We start from the raw sequence: 14,454 nt of genomic DNA on the forward strand, positions 1-14,454 counted from the left end.
TTATTCAATCTGAGGTTTTTCTGTTTTTTAGCATAATGAGTAATTTTTTATTGAAGCCTGGGTTGTGAGTATTATATTATGAGACTCTGGATCATATTTAAACTTTCTCTTTTACCTGGCTTTCTCTAAAGCCAGCAGGGGAAGGTAGAATTCTGCTTTGTTACTGCCAGGTGGGAGTAGAAGATCCCATCCCCCACTCAGCCTTCCTTGTCCTTGCTCCCCCAAGAGTGCTCTTCATTACTGCTGGGTGGGAGTGGGAATTCTGGCTTCCCAATAGGCCTTCATTCATTCCTCCCTGGCTGTGAAGGGTAGGAGTACCTCATTTCTGCTCCCCACTTGGCTTCCATTAATACCATGGAAGAGGGTGGCCTTGTTACCACTGGGGTATAGTAAAAGTCCTGACCTTTACGGGGCCTCCTGTAACACCACCACCATGGAGAGGAGGAGGGATGCTTTGCTACTACCAGGTGAGGATAGATGTCTAGGCTACCCATGTGGCTTCCATTGTCACTGCTTAGCAGTGATAAATGTCCCAGCTCTATACTCATTCTTCTCTGACACTTCTACCCTGGCCTGGGTGAGTGGGGTGGTTTGAGTTATACCCTAGCAAGGGTATATACCTCATTACTCCCTGCTCCCCACTCAGCCTTTGCTGGTGTGGGTGGGCTAGGAAAACAGTTATTTCTGTAGTGTTTGGCTGGAGTCAGCAGTTATTGTCTGTAAATGTTCTATGTTGCTAGGCTGCCCCTTTCCTGATCCTTTGGCTACAGAGACCAGGCTTTCATTGAGTTGTTTTGTCTGCACCCATTGGTATTCCAGGTCGCAGTCAAGTCTGGAATATCTGAAGCAAAAAAATCTGGTGGTCACCAGCCAGTCCTCTTTCTTCTCACCTTGTATTTTTCTTAGTTTGTTCTATACATAATGTCACAGGGTTTTGTTTGTACTTAATGAAAAGAATATGCTTACTCCATATTCTCAGAAGCAGAAATCCTCTCACTGAGTTTTTAATATATCATTTGTTCTTCTATATTTTATACATATTACAATCTTTGATAATTCTAGTCATTGAGGTCCTTTGGGCTCTATATATGTCGTTTCTTTTTTCGATATACTCCTAGTCTCAATGATTTGTTTTTCACGTGAACTTGTAGTTTGTGTGTTGGGGGGCGGTGGTTGTGAGAGTGTGAGAGTGAGGAGAGAGAATACACCTGTGTGAAAGAAGTCACTGACTGAATCTTATCCCTGGAATCCCAAGGCAATAAGTTGAGAAAGCTTTGCTCCAAAGATTTACATTCTCCTCTGATGTGAGGCCAGGGTCCTAACAGGTTGGGACTACTTCAGCCAGAGTCCAAGCTTTTTCCCTGAACATGTTAATCTCAGGTTCAAGCCCCTCACTTCCTGGTGGGCCTGACACTGGTTGCCAGATCTTAGTGTTGACATTTGCATTTGTCACCAGGACTCAGTGCTGTCTCTCTGTTTGCAGTTTTTCTTTTAGGGGTTTAAGAGGAGGAACCTAATTAATTGGAACCTAATTAAAAAAAGGTCTGGGGACAAAAGAAGTGTGTTTGTTATCCTTCATATAGGTTCCAGTCTGTAGCAGCAGACTCTTCAGAATATCTTGTTTGCTGGTTATTTAAGGTTTCTGGTTAATTCCAGTATTGTCCGTATTTTCTCTTGTTAGAAATTTTTGCTCCTAATGTCTCTGTTTTTCTAATCTGTTCATAAACGAAGAGTAGAGAGTAAGTATGAGACTATGTTCCTAGAATGAGACTGTTCCCCTGCCTTTTTTTTTTTTAACTGGATGTTTCTAATTTTTCTCTGTAGGGCAGAAAAGACTGAAGTTCTGAGTGAAGACCTTCTTCAGGTAAGTTTGTTGTTGGCCCTTAGTTGATAGACACCAAAGATTTCTTTCACTTTAAAACCAAGCCATTCATAATGTTATTTAAACTGCTTAGTTGTTCCTTATACAACTTATTTAAAGACACACTTTATTCCTCACAATTGTACCTTGTGTTTTGAATAATGGTTTGGGAAGATTTCTTGGGAGACATTTAAATCCATTTCATTACATGGTTAGCAGAGAATCCCAGAGTCTGTGAGCACTCCCCATTCTAGAACTCCAGCACTGATGTCTCCCCAGCAGTCCCTGACTCTGCAGAAACATGGGTCACACTCTTTTCCCATTATTGTCCAGACGTACAACCCATTCCTGACCTTGTTTTCACCCAGTGACTCCCCCCACTGCTCTGTCTGTAGGTGGAGAAGCGCCTGGAGCTGGTGAAGCAAGTTTCACACAGCACGCACAAGAAGCTCACTGCATGTCTCCAGGGCCAGCAAGGGGCAGAAGCCGACAAGCGCTCTGTAAGTGCCCTCCTAGTCCTGGGCAGTTTAAAACTTGCCTACTCCTGGGGCCTTGTTTAGTGTGTCTGTTTATACAGCCATTGCTATGTTTGAGAATCTCCCTACAATGTGGCAGCCCTTCCCACCTCTTTCTGCCCTTGAACCCTGCCTGAAGCATCCCCACCCTCACCAGGCAAGGTATTGTTCCTCTCCTTGTCCTCCCCCAGCTGGGGCAACCCAGAGGCTCACAAAGGTGTTCTTGAGAGCCCACCTTTAGGGGAACTTTAACCTTGCCCTTACCGTGCTTCAGTTCATTCAGATTCCATTTGCCACAATAACACCTTAAGATCTCATGGAAAAAATTATACTGTGGTTTTAGAGGTTACCCGTGACCTCTAAAGGCCCTTGAAAATTGTTTTTGCTATAATGAAACAATAAAGAGAACCTTTTAAATGTACTCTAATGTCTTTGTATATAACCTGCGTTAGTAATAACAGACATTCCACAATGTGATTTCATTGGACAGTCCTTGGTGTAAACGGTCATTGCAGGATTACTTTGCTATTGACCTTCCACACCCTGACCTCCATCAAAGATTAAAATATTTTCCTAGATGTTCCCTTGGCTTTATAACAGAAGATATGCAATCTAGGAGGTTTTTTTTTCTCTCCTTCCTTGAGTCTATAATCCACATGTTTGGTGTCTGTTAGACTTTTTTCTGATCCGGAGTTACTGTTGACTTTTCACTTCCTGATGGTCTCCCAGAGCACCCCGCCCAACCTTATGTTGGCTTCATTTCTATTAACTGTCATGTAACATGCCCTGATTCTTCATCGTATCTCATACTGCAGTATAAGAATCTACTTTGCATGGTCTATCAATCATTCCATTTTCTTCCCAGCTCTGGTTTCATCTTTCTTAATATTTCAGCAGGAATCACTTACATGTGGTAGAAATAAAATGTTCACAGCTTTGAAAAATGTCTTTGGGACTAATTCTGCATCTATCAGGAATTTCAGCAAGGGGAACTTGAGCAGTCTAAAGGGAGAGTTTACAAAGTTGCTTCAGACATAAAACCCTTTAATCAGAGAAATCTCTAATACTAATATGGGACTCTAGGAGCTGTTCTGGGTAGGGTTGCACAGCCAGGCCTGCCTGAGACCCACCTCCTTTCTTTTGTTTCAAGAAGTACTATTTTTGAAATAACTGATATATAGTATAGTAGGTTTTGGTATCGAGTACCATCTGAATGTTACCACCGGACACTTGAAACTGGTCTTTTCTGTTGATTACTATTAGCATTATTTTTCCTGAGACAAGGTAAAGTAACCTAGATTTGTAGAGTTTTAATTGGATTGAGAGTCTTGCAAATTATATCAGTTAGGAAGCATTTGGCTCCCTGAGTATTCTAAAAAACAGCATATTCATATAAAATTTGAGTTATAGCAAGGGCAGCAGGTCAGGGGATGATTGACACTGGAAAGGAAGTTTGTTAACTTACATTTTCTTGGGGGAGTGAGGGAGATGTGGACCGGGCATGCCATACTACACATAGCCACATAGGGAAGCACCAGGGTCAGTCAGAAGGCAGAGCGAGGAAAATATGGCAGGAGCCTTTATCGTGGTTTCCAGGGGAAGGAACAGGTGAGTCAGGGTGAGCAGGCTTAGGACTGGCTAATTTGAGTAATTTCTGCAGGCTGTGGCACACAGGGGCTGTCTTTAGTTGTTTGGAACCTCTTCCTGGGTGAGCAGGGCAGATAGATGGAGGCCTGTAGTGTGTAAACTCCACAAAGGAGTTGGTTGTGGTGTGGGCTTTGAGTTGATTGGTTTGCATTTGAAAGGCACACTCATGGGAGAGTCAGCTACTATCTCTAGGAATTGGCCAACCCTGGCAGGGGCAATTCTTCCAGGCTTAGCAAGGCCCCAGATGTCAAAGTTTCACAATATAAAAAATAAAAGATAGTTAATTTAATACACCGATTAATAGTGATTTCAGCAAAAAGGTACTTTCTATCTCACTTAACAAGATATCTGAAGTAGCCAGTCCTAAGGTTTGTTCATCAGTTATGTTTCAGAATTTCTGCAATGGGCAGGCTTCCCCTTATAGTCATAATGTAGCTGCTGCAGCTCCAGGCATCACATCCTCACATAACCACAACAAATGCAGGAAGTGTGAGGGTGGAGAGAAAATGAATTATCTTTGCATGCTCTTTTCATTTTTATCAGGGAAGGAAAAAAATGTTACCCAGAAGAATCTCTTTTATGTTTCCCTACATGCAAGGGAAGCTGAGAGGTGAATATGTGTCTGTTCCCTATCACTGATACCTGAGCTACATGAGATCTTGTCTTTCCCATCACTGCTATTTTCTTAATGTCTAGAACAGGGCCTACCATGGGGTAGACAATGTTAAAAATAGATTTGTGTCATAAATGGATAACCCATGAGTATTTTAGGCATGGAATTTGCCTAATACATCAGCAAACCAGTCAGCAAACACAGTCAGTTCAAGGGCCAAGCCGGATTCCAGGATGTGATGGACCAGCCCAGCTAACCCCAGACCCCCATTCCTCCTTTCTTTTGTGGCTTTAACCGTTCTGCATCAGGGAACACCCCCCACCCCTGCATCTTGGGTTCCAGACCTCATGGGACCAGACCCCTTGGGACCACATGGTACAATGGGACCTCTGTCGTACATTCTGATTGGGGGATGAGTGTTGCTATTTAATTACTAATATTATCGAATGCCTTAGAGGAGGCTGGGCCAGCCTCATGAGGACTCCTCCTGAGGTCCTGTGGCCCTGCAGAGCCTGACAGTAAAGTTTTGTTCTAGCTACAAAAAAAAAAAAAAAAATTTCCTATTCTATACAGAGACAATTTAATATGATGGTTCTGAGTTTAAGCTCTGAGATCCCACTATCCTAGGTTGAAACCTAGCTCTACTGCTTCCTAATTTTGCCTGACCTTGGGTGAGTTGGTTACCCCTCTAATGCCTTCATTTCTTTATTTGGAAAGTGGTAATGACAATAATGAATTCCTACTCAGTAATGTGTTTTAGAGTTCACTGAGATAATGAATGTAATTGCCTAGCACAATACATAACATAAATAAATATTAAAGAAATATAATCTGCTGCTGTTATTATATCTTCACTGTTAGACTGAAATGACCATTGAGAACTACTGAGCCTTGAGCAGCAAGGCTGGGCTGTGTCTTTTGGGGTGTGAACCACAGAAGAATTTGTTGGGCTTGGAATTAGAGAATAGTAGATACTGATGGAGGATGGAAGGGAGAGAGGGGTTGGGGAGAGAGGGAGGGAGGTAGGGAGGGAGAGAGAGTGTGTGTTTGGCGAACAGAATGGATATTAGAATAGACTTTTTGTCTGAGTCATCCCCCAAACTGTGTTGCTTATGCCCAAGATAATTTTAGAGAGAACAGTCATCTCAGACAAGTCAGATTGACTACTTCTAAACCCTAGAACATTCTGTCTTTCCTTCCCTTAATTCTTAAGTTTCTATCAGCACTCTAGAATCAAGAAAAGTTTATTTCAATCGCCTCTTTTGACTTGGAAAATCACTGGCCAGACTGCGGATTGCTGAATAAGGACTTTTTACATGGGCACTAATATTCACCTGCGTATTCAGTTACTCTCAGCCTAGATTCTTGTCGGTACAGGTAAACGAACTTCAGAGGCTGTTCTAGATTTGTGGGCACTTTAAGACTCAATATCCTTACAGGTGAGGTGGGTAGGGATGAGCAGAGTGTGGGAACAGAGCAAATAATATCTCAGTTGTAAACAGTCATTAGGTTCAATAGGATCAGCACAGTGTTCCACATCCACTGAGCCCTCAGTTTTTCTTGTCTCAGATAATTTCTTTTGAAATAGAAAAAATTTGCAGTCTGTTGTGGGTTGCAGTCTACTAACTTCTTCTTTTCTACTACCTTTGATTATAGTATGTCCCATCCCTTTTTAACATAAAGGTATATCACCTTAATCCATTTTTTCCTTCCTCTTTTTTTGGTGGCTTCCTTCTAATTTCTTGATTTTTAAAACATCTACACAAATAAACTCTCTTTATTAACTTTCACTGAGGTTTTACCCAGTTAACACCCAACTCCCATCCCTGGAATCTAAGTACTCATTTTCTCCTTAATGCCTCTCCTAGAAGTGAATTCTTCCTTATGAGAGTCACCCGTGCCACAAGCACAGGCCCTGGATCATGACAGTTACACCATCAGTAGAGGACTTAAATAAATTTTGTCATCTTCATTCAATGGTCCGTGTAGCCATTAGGAAAAAAAAGAACAAGGTAGCTCTGTATGTCATGGTAGGAAATGACCTGAAAGAGATCTCTAGATGAAAAGGAAAACAAGGCATAGAGCGGTGTATATAGTAGGCTAACATTTGTGGGGGGACATGGGTCGACTAAAAATGGGTACACACACACACACACATATAAGTGGATCTGCTGAGAATATTTATGAGAGCATACACAGAAAAACTGATTACCATCATGGTCTCTGGTGAGGGGAACCCGGTGGCTGAGAATTAAGAATAGGAGGGAGACTTTTTGCTGTAAACCGTCTAGCACCTTTTGAGTTTCGTGCCATATGAATGTATTTCGTACTCAATAATTAATTTGTTGTAGATAGATATGATAGAGAATGAGAAAGAAATGGAGAAAGAGTATTCTCCTTGTTAAAATCTTAAGAATTAAAAGGCAGTTGAAACAAGAATAATTTTCTCATTTTGTGGTACTTTAACACATAATACTACCCTTTTTGATACCTTAGAGCATCTCAGAATCATTACTGAGGATAACTAAAAAATAATGTTGCCTCCCTGGCTCAGGAGGAGGGCCCCTACACTTGTATCATTTCAGGCTGGTTTTCCAGCATGGATTTTGGAGGACAGATACTTGGCTGTCCCATCCCATCCTCCTCCAGGATGCTGATCAGCCCTGTGGTCCTCAGAGGCCGTTCTTGTTATGTTGATCTTGATCTTCACTTATTTACTCAGCAGCGGGAACAGTTTCTGCTTTACTCACTGACAGGGCTAATTGAACTAACCTTTTTCCATATTTGGAAAAACTGTACTTACTGACTGGTAGATATATTTCCCTAAAAGATGTCAACTTCTGGCTTATTAGAAGTTCCCTTTAGTCTTATAGGCAAGATCCTCTCTTACCTTGCTTCCTTGTCAAATTCTGAAGAAGGACTCGGAAAAGCCATAGTCTTGCCCTAAAGCCGAGTCATGGGGCTCCGTGTGCTCGGTATAAAACAAATGGGCTTTTCATGTGAACTGACCAATTCAATGGGGGCGGGGACAGGGACACCTCATTGGTTGGTTATTAGACTATTTTAGGACTTTGCAGGTTGAAGACCTTCACATAGGCCACGTTTCTCAACCTAGGTACCCTTTATGTTTTGGGCTGGGTAATTTGTTATTTCAAGGGACTGTTCTGTGCATTGTAGGATGTTTAGCAGCAACTTTAGCCTTTACCCACTAGATGCTAGTATTGTTCCTCACACTGTGACAACCAAAAATGTCTCCAGACATTGCCAAATGTCCCTGGGGGAACAAAATAACCCCTGATTAAGAAATACCTTAAACCATGCTCTCTCTGTGAGCGTTAATAATTATACCTGTTCAATTCTTTTTCTTTACTTTTTTTTTTAACCACTTCAGACATTTTTTTTCTAAAAAGTGCTTTAAATAACTTTTTTTTAATAGGCGAAGTGAGAGTAGATGCTCTCCTAAGATACTGTTTCCTGTGCCTTTAATTAAGTCTCTGGGAACTTGTACCTAGTAGCTTTGTAGGACAACCAGAAAGTGGTGTTTAAATTTGGATATTTAAATACTGAATTGCCTGGTCTAGTTTTTATCAAGAAGAATGTCTCATTTTATTTGAAATGATGGGGCAGTAAGTTTATCACCTGAGTAAAAGGCATGCGACTTCAGTGGAGTGGACGTGTCTAAGGGCAGAGAGGAACTACATTTTAGACCCTTTGAAGGCCTTCTCCACACAAGCATATTCGGCTCTCTCCACTTTGACTTACCTCAAGAACCACTTGAACTTCCATATCACTCTTGGGGGATGACCTCTCTCCTCAGCTCTTCCTGGAGAAACCTTAGAGGGTCCAGGTGGCCTGGAGATGTTCAAACCAGATTCCTAAGTTCTAGTGGATGGAGCTCTGAAAATCTGTCTCTGAGTTCATCCCTCTCTCAAGTCGCTCAGTTGTCTGTCTCAGGATTGGAGTTATTTTAATCTGATCGTGCTCTTCTTAAACAAGCCCTTCAGTGGTCCCCAAATGCCCTTGGAGTGAAACTCCAGCACCTGCCTCTGGCCAGCAAGGCCCACATGATCTCACCTCTGCCCTCTTCCTCCACCGCTTTCCCTGTCACGCACTGTGCTCCAGCCATGTTGACCTCCCTGGGAACCTTGAGCTGACCATGCTATTTCTCATCTCAGGGCCTTTGCACTTGCAATTTTCTCTACCTAAGATGTTTTTTTCCAGATCTTCTTGAGGCGTGACTGACTTGTTCTCTTACTTCAGATTGCATCTTAAATGTCACTCCTTCTAAGAGGTCCTCCTTCATCATGACTTCATACCCCACAGCTGCTCACTCTACCCTTTATGCTGCTTTCTCTTTTCCACGGCACTTCTAGCTATTTGAAATGATCTCCTTCATAGTTTCTGTATTTATTATTTGTCCTCCTCCACTGGAATGTAAGTTTTGTGAGGGCAGTGTCTAATCTCATTTACCACAGATGTAGTACCTGGGTAGGCACTCCATAAATACTGGATTAGTAAGCAAATTATAACTGAAGCTCTCTGTGTAATAATGCTCTGGATTGGATGAAGTTCAATCACTTTCCATTTGAAGAGCTATCTGTGTATCAGTGTGGACCGGAAGACCTGAAGATATGCTAGCAGTTCTTAACTTTGTTTTGAGTGTGTGCTGGATAGTTTTGGCTCAGCAAGGAGAGGGCTTGTTGATAGTAAGGAGGGACTGGGTCATGTTACACTCCTGTAGTAGTAACAGGCTTCTTGCTCCCTCCCTTCCTTCCTCCTTCCCCACATAACATAAAACTTACTAGTTTAACTATTTTAAATTGTACAATACAGTGACATTTAATACATTCACAATAGTGTGCAACTACCATCATCTAATTCCAGAACATTCTCATCACCCCAAAAGGAAACCTCATACTCATTAAGCAGTCACTCCTTGTTCCCCCTACCCCCAGCCCCTGGCAACCACTAACCTATGTTCCGTCCTTTAGGCTTTGTTTATTTAGGGCATTTCATATAAATAGAATCATACAATATATGCCCCTTTCTGTCTGGCTTATTTCACTTAACATGATGTTTTCAAAGTTCATCCATGTTGTAGCATGTATTAAGACTTCATTCCTTTTTATGGCTGAATAGTATTCCATTGTATAGATATGCCACATTTGTTTATCCATTCATCCATTTAAACAGTTGAGCTGTTTCCATCTTTTGGCTATTGTGAGTAGTGCTGCTATTCACATTTATGCACATGTTTTTCTTTGACCATCTGTTTTCAGTTATTGTGAGTCTATACCCAAGAGTGGAATTGCTAGGTCAAATGGCAGTTGTTTTAACTTACTGAAATAGTGCCAAACTTTTCCACAGTGCTACACCATTGTACATTTTCACCAGCAGTGCAAGAAGGTTCCAGTGTTTCCATATACTTCCCAATACTTATTTTCTGATTTTTAAAAATATATATTATTAATATAGCCATCCTAGTGTGAGGTGGTATCTCACTGTGGCTTTGATATGGATTTCCCTAATGACTAATGATGATAAGTATATTTTCATGTGCTTGTTGGCTATTTTATATCTTCTTCGGAGTATGCCTTTATCTTGACGCTTTCGTTCTTTGTACTGTAATTGTATGTGAACACTTTTTTCTTTCCTTCTTAACCATAAGTTGCCTCATTTATGAAATGAGGCTAATGTACTTCTCAGGTGAGAGATTAGTTTTGGGAAACTAAAGCATTGCTCTCATTTTGTTAAAAATTTTTGAAATTTTCTTTTTTTCTTGTTGCTATGCCACTTGTGTTAAAATGCAGTTTGTAAACCTTATTTTCCAAACTGACAAATTTAATTCAGTTTTAATTTTCTGAATTTCGACATCTCTGAGTCTAACCCATCATTAAATGCTATAAATTTTTAGGTTTTAAACATAAAGCCATTTTGTTTATTAGCTAATATAGTATCTAGGTGAGTATTTGACTTTTTGCTCTTTTAGAGTAAGCAGGTGACTGTTGAAAGTAGTTTTCATTACAACCTTTTTTTTTTCCTTTTCAGAAAAAATTGCCTTTAACAACACTGGCTCAGTGTTTGATGGAAGGGTCAGCTATCCTGGGAGATGACACACTTCTTGGGTAAGGTGACACCACATGTGGGTTTGCTAACTCTAGGTAAGTCCCCATCTGTTAAAGGGGACTAGAACTGCTCAGGGAAGTACTGAGGACATCTTCAGTCTGGCTGAGGACTGGGTGGAGAAGAAGAAAACATTATCAGTGAGAAATCAAAACCTCAGGCCCCAAAGTTATATTTACATTGTCTGTGCAGCAAGGCAACTCACAAGGGGAGAAATTATCATAAAACTGTTGAAGGACAGTTGAAATCCCTAAGGCTCCAGCAGAAGCAAATATGAATGTCAAATGTCAGAACTTATGGGATTCCCAGAAGAACAACCCTGGCTGATTTTGAGTTCACAAATAAAAACAAACCAAAAATAGAATCATCATGAGAGAGAATCCTCAGGCACAATCAGTGGGAGAATTTTTACCCTAAGAACTAAGATAATAAGACAGTATGAAATAAAATGTAATTATGTTTAAAATGAAATTTAAAAATTAAATAAAGACAGCGTTTGCTATGGCAGCACATATACTAACAATGGAATGATACATAAAAGGTTAGTATGGCCCCTGTGTAGGGATGAATTTGTGAAGCATTCCATATTTTTAAGAAAAAAAGTTTTAACTAGATTTATTGTGGTGATCATTTTGCAGTATGTACAATATTGAATTATTGTGCTGTACACCTGAAATTAATATAATGCTGTATGTCAATTATGCTTCAATTTAAAAAATTAAGTAAGAACAAAATAATTTCTGACAGAAGACTCAGACAAAATAAAAAAAGAATAAGCAGAATTCAAGAAAATAAAACAATACAAATTTTTAAAATTCAAGTTATACTTACTGTAACTTAAAAACTTAATTGGATGAGCATCATCTTGGCATTCTGGGTTTCCATGATGGGGATTTTTGTGATAAAGTTCTATTATTTGAACCAGCTTTCGCACATTGGAAAATGACCATCAGATTAATTTATTAACGCAAAAGTCCATTCAGTTACTCAATAAAACTAAATAAAAAATAAATAAAAATTAAAAAATCAAAATATAATTGAGATAAACTGAAAATTGCACTCAGAGAATTGGTGGACTTGAAAGCATATCTGCAGTCACTCTCCAGAATGAATAGAATGAAATAAGGGTGTAGGCAGTATTAAATAGAGAGGCACAAAGGATAGAATACAAAACTATGTCTAGTAGTAGTTCCTGAAGAAGAAGATATGCAGAAGGGACGTTTATGGTTGAATTTTTCTTTTCTAGATTTGAAGAAAAACATGGTCTTTAGATTTAAGAAGCACAAAAAATCCTGCTTGAGATGAACAAACAGAAATCATTCCTGGACACATCGTAGTAAAACCAATTATTAAGCAAAAGAGAGAAATGTAAATTTAACTAGAGAAAAAGATAAATATAAAAGAGCAATTAGACTGATAAGAGACTCTTTATTCATCAGCCAAAATAAATGCCAGGAAATAACGGAGGAAAATCTTCAAGTATTGAGCCAAAATATATGAAAACTAGAGTCTACGATAAATTAAAGCATTATTCAAGAATAAAAGAATAATAAAGATATTTTCAGGCAAACATCTAGAGAATTTACTACTCATATATCCTCACTGAAAGAACTAGTTAGGTTCATTTGAAATAGAAAGAAAGGAATGAAATGTAAGTATCAGGATAGCATTTAAAAAAAAAAAAGTGAATGTGGTATGGAAATGAAAAAAACTCTTTTCCCTCTACCCATTTTAGGTTCCTTTACTGTGGCTCTGCAAATTAAATTGTCAAAAGACAAATAAGAGAAAAGCATACAGATTTTATTACTGTGTACAGTGTGTACACATGGGAGAACTCAATGATTAATAACTCAAAGGGGTGGCTAGAACTTGAGCTTCTATACAATCTTAACAAAAGAACAATAATTTTTAAAGAAGTGGCAAGACAAGGGAAAAGAAATTTGAGTTTCTGGGGTGACAAATTGTGGGAAGGCAAATATATGGGGGAATTATGGAACATAAAGGCTTACTTAGTAAAGTCTGCTATTCCTTTGGTGCCTTCTCTAGGTTTCTGAGAGTCTAGAACTGTCTCTGGTGATTAACTTTTGCCCATCCTGGTAGAGAGGGAAAAGGGGACACTTTTATAAATTTACGTCCTCCTTCTAGCCAATGGTGGGTGGGGTGGGCAGAAAGCTTATTTTGTATCCACTTCTTCTCAATTGTCTTCAGCTCAAAATAATCCTTATGCCATTGCGGCATATTTTGGGGTGACATATTCACCCTTCAGTGCAAAGAAATATAAATAACCATGAACTAAAAGTAGCAATATAATAATTAATTTGGGGGATGTTTACAGCAAAGTGAAACTAAAATATTGGAAAATAATAACATGAAACATTGAAAGAGGAATTAGTGTTTTACGTTTTTGTATTGAGAGGAAGATAAAGATATTACATTTAAATTTAAAGTAAATGTGCATGTTAGAAAAATAAGAGTAACCACAAAAAGAATAGAAATAGAATGCATAACTTCAAAATTAGTAAAAGGATGAAAAGGGAAATAAATAAAATATAAAAAGAGACTAAAAGAAAAAAGCAAAGAAAAGCATAATGAATAGAACACAGAAAATGAAGGTAACAGCAGTTGCTGAATATATATCTGTAATCATAAGAGATATAAATGGAATAAACTCAACTGTTCATAATATGGAGAATCTCAGGTGGACAAACATGAAATTGTCATATGCTGTTTCTAAGAGTTACAGCTAAAACATGACACAGCAAGATTGAGAGTAAAGGGATTGAGGACACCCAGGTAAAGACGACAGACTGAATACACACATCTGATTTTGCTCCCTTCCAAATCCACTATAATAGTTTTTTTCTCTTAAAAGACATAAATCCACAAAGGCAGGAAAAACAGGAGAGAAGACAACAGTAGCATAATTTTGTGAAGTATAAAACATATAATTGACTGAGAACTGACTTAGCAAGTCCCCTAAACCTGGCTTCTAAGGCAAAAGGAGGATATGCAGAGAGTCAACATTATCTACTCTCTGAAATACTGACAAGGCTCGGTATCGGTGGTACCAGGCATCTCTGGAATAGTGGATCTTTGGGGGTGGGGAGGTGATTGAAATTATGAATGTGAGTAAAAAGCCATTCAAGTACTACTTGGATTGCTCAAACCCAGCACTTATCTCACCTTTGAGAGGCTCTCATCCCCTTACCTCCCTTCCCAGCCAGATTCTGGAGCTTTATTCTCTGGAGTGGGCAAAACAGTGTCTCCCTCTAGGGATACCAGGTAAGGGTCATTAAAGAAGAGACTTAAGTGCTGTAATGCAGCCAGACGCTGAGACTCTTCAGCTGTCTTTCTCTATTCATGCAGCCCCCAGGCCTCTACTCTCTAGGCAGAAGAGTAGAAGAGCCTTCTTCGGGATATCTGACCAGTGCAACAGGAATGAACTAGACCTGAAGATATTGAAGGAAGCAGAGCTCCAACGAATGTCCCAGATAGATCATCCTGCTGATGACCTTCACTCACATTCTCTGAGCTGCTTAGTCTCCACCCTTAAATATAGACAGGCACCAGAGATCATGAGACATTTGTGTAGGATCTCTAACCTGAAACCTAGATACTAAAACAACTGAGAAAATAATAAAGTAAAATTAGGAAGAAATAGATATTGTGTGAGAGAGGAGGATTTCAGGAAAACA

The 14,454-nt window shown here is 39.5% G+C and overlaps 1 protein-coding gene and 1 pseudogene across 5 annotated transcripts in view; both read left to right on the forward strand.

The window, feature by feature from the left end:
• The window catches only part of ARHGAP44 (Rho GTPase activating protein 44), a 188,067-nt gene that overhangs the window by 103,265 nt on the left and 70,348 nt on the right, over positions 1–14,454 (forward strand). For all 5 annotated transcript variants that reach the window (XM_023529951.1, XM_011358973.2, XM_011358974.2 and 2 more), the window contains 3 exons: positions 1,825–1,864; positions 2,257–2,361; positions 10,685–10,761. In XM_023529951.1, the coding sequence (XP_023385719.1) occupies positions 10,721–10,761 (41 nt within the window). In that variant the 5' untranslated portion in view covers positions 1,825–1,864; positions 2,257–2,361; positions 10,685–10,720. The remainder of the gene's footprint in view (positions 1–1,824; positions 1,865–2,256; positions 2,362–10,684; positions 10,762–14,454) is intronic.
• LOC111738888 lies at positions 11,256–11,351 on the forward strand (annotated as a pseudogene).

Source organism: Pteropus vampyrus, unplaced genomic scaffold (assembly GCF_000151845.1).
Source record: "Pteropus vampyrus isolate Shadow unplaced genomic scaffold, Pvam_2.0 Scaffold44, whole genome shotgun sequence".
NCBI lineage: Eukaryota > Metazoa > Chordata > Mammalia > Chiroptera > Pteropodidae > Pteropus > Pteropus vampyrus.